This window comes from Lathyrus oleraceus, chromosome 7, assembly GCF_024323335.1.
Source record: "Lathyrus oleraceus cultivar Zhongwan6 chromosome 7, CAAS_Psat_ZW6_1.0, whole genome shotgun sequence".
Taxonomy (NCBI): domain Eukaryota; kingdom Viridiplantae; phylum Streptophyta; class Magnoliopsida; order Fabales; family Fabaceae; genus Lathyrus; species Lathyrus oleraceus.
In genome coordinates, this window is record NC_066585.1 from 542,976,682 (window position 1) to 542,981,061 (window position 4,380).

At 26.4% G+C, this 4,380-nt stretch overlaps 1 protein-coding gene across 1 annotated transcript; it reads right to left on the reverse strand.

Annotated features, from left to right (window-relative positions):
• Positions 1–384: 384 nt before the first annotated feature.
• LOC127105357 (endoglucanase 8) lies at positions 385–3,228 on the reverse strand. The gene is made up of 7 exons (XM_051042529.1): positions 2,963–3,228; positions 2,339–2,746; positions 1,987–2,079; positions 1,447–1,599; positions 1,236–1,344; positions 882–1,045; positions 385–797 (listed from the first exon to the last, which is right to left on the reverse strand). Exons 1-7 carry the CDS (start codon positions 3,173–3,175, stop codon positions 468–470), a joined length of 1,470 nt encoding a protein of 489 aa, XP_050898486.1. The 5' UTR covers positions 3,176–3,228; the 3' UTR covers positions 385–467.
• Positions 3,229–4,380: the final 1,152 nt, after the last annotated feature.

The window sequence follows — 4,380 nt, forward strand, 5'->3', positions numbered from 1 at the left end:
TTGGTTCCTCAATGATCTCTTTAGATTGCATGCTCCTGCTATAATTTGATCGGTTAATTTAGGGTAATACATTTTTATTTAGATAATGATGTTGCTATCTTTCAATGTTGTATGATGTCTATATTTTTTTTTCTTTTAAGAAATAAAGAGAAGTTTTTTGATGATTTATTTATCTACTATTCCAGTTTTAATAATTGTTTGACTAATTTAGTCAAAGTACTTACAAGGTGCAAAAAGTTAATCTTTATGATTAAATAGGAAACATGTCATTATATAATAAAAGATGTATCATCCTTGGACATTTAGTTTTCCAATGTTATTGAAATAGATAGAGAAAACAAAATAGAAAATAGAAAATGTATCATCATTCACCTACAAAATAAGTAAGCACTTTCCACAAAATACACATTATTATATTATTATATATGTTGTTGTTTGAAGTAAGCACATAGATTTTAATTCAAGGTCTATGTCGAGTTGAGTTGTTTGAAGTAAGCAAAAACACCAACAAAAGGAGCATTGATATATGTAGTTGGCTCTGATTGAGAAACATTATAACGTGAATCTTGGAAAGAATCATCATCTGCAGGTCCTCCAACAATTGCACCTGTTAATACGTTGATATTTGGTGTTTCTGATTGAAAATATTTATCTCCATCACGACACCCTATATGCCCAGGATACACATCAATTGATGGAATTATGGAACCACGATGGTGTATCTTTTGAGGATATTTTTCTCCATATCCTACCATGTATGACATTCCTAGTGGGTTGTTTCCTAGTACATAGTCCACCTAAAAAATAGAGAGATTTTAAGAAATATTATATTTCAAAACATATACACATTTCACTAATGAAACCAATTGATTGATAATTACCTGAGTTTTTGCAAGATTATCGAGATCATATGGTTTTGCAACAACATCACCACAATTTACTATTTTATTGTTAGCTTCCATGTAACGTGCATAAACAATTAATAGAAAAGAATAGGATGCTACGTGTTGCATATTACTTGGTCCAGGTATGAATAGAAGTCCACCTAATCAACAATCAAAAGTTAATATGATAGGACAACATCGATAATAATTTGAAAAAATAAATAAACTAAATGTAATCACAAATATCATTATAACTGTCTGACATCGATACAGACACAAATACGTTTTTTTTTATAGAGATTGGTGTTATATTATATAAATATTTGAGAGTAGATTTTTCTTATCTCTTACCTTTAGAATACGTGACTCTTTTGTTTGGTGAATCAGGCAACAAATGGCATATAAAGTTGTCTGCATTGGTGATGAAGGGATTCTGATTTGATGGATCTTTCATTGCCCACTGCCAAAATTTGTATAAGAAAATCAGACTTGACAAATGTCAAATAAATAATTGATTCAATTGATTCTTACGTGCATGCATTAAATGAAAAGTGACACTAACCTGAGAAGCAAGTATATTAATGCCAGCATCCTTGGAGTCCCATCCAAAATCATCTATGGATCTTATGAATTGCATATTTGATTTTACAAAGTTCAAATAACTTTGATCATTAGAAGCCTTATACAACCATGCTGCCCCCCAAACCAACTCGTCCTAAACAATTTAATAGCAAACAAAATAATATTTATCAAGTTACAAGCAAGAGCACTACAAGACAAGAGAATGTTTTAAAATTTAGACAAATGATCAACTTAGTCATTAGGCTATCAGTCATGAATCCGATTAATTAATGGTCAAACAGCATGACTCTGGTCGAACCGCAGGACTCTTGAACGGATGAATATGATTTTTATTTTAAAAATATAATAACATATATTTCATACTTTAAAATTAAAATAGTATAGTTAAGTTTTATACTGACTCGTCAGAAATATTTTATAATATTTTTTTATCATCTATGGATCTATATATTCTTGATTCAATACTTTATAATATTTTTCTACACAAAAATGAAGAATTATAAGATCATGAAAATCATACCATGTAGCCATTGATATCACAGTAGAAGGGACATGCTCCATCACCTATGGAATCATTATAAGATCCACGGTAATTATTTGCAAAATCAAACACCTAAATTTCATATAGATATATATTAATTAGTAACAATGTATTTAGAAAATTATAATACCAAAAATAAAAAACAAAGTGAGACATAATATGAGGTAAGATACATAAAAACAAATTTATTTTTATAAGATGATTTATATGTTTTTACTCTTTTCAGATTTAATTATTTTTAACATTGACATCAATATTTTTTTTCCTAAATTATTAAAAAAAGTCTCAATAATATTAGCAAACAAATTCAAATTAAGTAAATATATAATACCAATTTAGCTCTGTCGAGAAGAAGATTAGAGTATAGAGAATCAATGTTGTTTAGTGCAATGGATGATGCCGCAAGGGCGGCCGCAATCTCGGCTGAAACTTCTGAACCAGGCCTATCTTGAGAGACAAAATATGTTTTTCTAGAAGTGTCCATGTCTTCTGGTCTTTCCCAACAACCATGGTCGCTATTAGGATCTCCGACTTGTCCTATAACAATATTTGGAGATTTTGTTGCTTTTAGAAAATAATCAGTTCCCCAACGGATTGCTTCTATTGCATGTTGCAAATCTGGTCCCATCAAATCTCCAAATTCTATAACACTCCAAGCTAATAAGGTTGTTGTAAATGCCATAGGGAAATTAAACTTTACATTATCACCAGCATCATAGTATCCACCAACCATATCCATCTATTTTTGAAATACAAAGTTTCACAAATGAATACAAATGTCAATGTGACAACTGAAGTTACGAAATAAAAGATTAATATCCAAATAATATATTTTTATCATATCTTTGATAAATTAGATCCAATATCGATTATTCAAGCGGTTCAAACTTATAAAATCTAAATGGAGTACGGTATATTTAAAATGTCTAAATATTAACGCATATAATTTACTTACATAAATATCAGAACCATCGTTAAGAGCAGAGTCTTTTCTCCATTTCATACGTTGGGAAGGTGGCAAAGGACCCGACCTTTGACCTTCAAAAAACAAAATACTTTTTGTTAATGCATCACTATAGTTAAGTGAAGATGATTTTACCATTGTAATTATCATCATTGTCACTAACAAAGATAATTTTGACAATATTTCTACTTTGTTTCCTCTCATATTTTTATGTATCTTTTTATTCAGTTTCAATTTTAAGGTGTGATTTTTGAGTATTCACCGATAAACAATATATATATATAGAGAGGGTTGATTTGTTATAGATTAAATATTAAAAAAAAAGTTTTTAATCACTTTTTTTTTACAATAATACGGAATACTAAATGAATATATACCAAGAATTGAAATTTAGACCAACGATTTACAACTATTTAATTAAACATAACATTTGAATTACCACCCATTTCTATAGTATTTTTTTATTAAATTAAACACTAATTTAACATAAGTATTCCTTATTGCAGATTAAAATAAAGTCAAAAAATTACATAAATTTTAAAAAGATCTATTTTTTTCTAATGTACAATACAATGTTTATAATAAATTATAATTAATATATTACAATCTTATCTTCTTCTTTTTTTTTGTTGTAAAAGTTATACAAAATTTCAAAAAAATTTAATTGAATAATGATAAATAATTATCTTATAAATGAGTTGTATTTCAAACTATACTTTTAAGTTATTTATTTGCCTAAAATAAAATGAAAATAATAAAGTATGTACCATGAATAAAATAATATTCATAAATGATAATTTATCACTTTTAAAAATGAATGAAAATGTGTAAATATTGTTTTAGAAGAAAATATTTTTAAGAAATTGAGAAATGTGTCAAAATTTAAAAGAAGAATATTATTACAATATTAATTTTTTAGTAGATAATTTCTTAATTAGAAAAACGCAGTTTAAAATATATCTAGAATATTTAAAGGGTTATTCAAACACTAAAAGACATGTCTTTTCAAGGTTTTATGAAGAGGATGAAAAAAATAATATAGTGGATATAAACAAACTTAAAGTTTAATTACTAATTCGGTCACAAAAAATTTTAATTATCAATTTTTTTGAATTTGGATGTTTTTACCCTTACAAGATTTTGATTTTGATTTTTTTAAAAAATTTTATGCATTTGTTTTCTGGATTTGATTTTGTCATAAATATGAAGATGATGAAACATAAAGAAAATGATTTTAAAAAATAAATATTAATTATTAATTTGTAAAATAATAGAATGTCTTAAAAAAATATTTTGAAAAAATTAAATTATACAATACACGTGCCACAAAGATTCAAAAATAAAGAGTCTTCATATTATAATTCGAAACCATTTTTTTATAAAGGATAATACAAAATTCACTCATATAA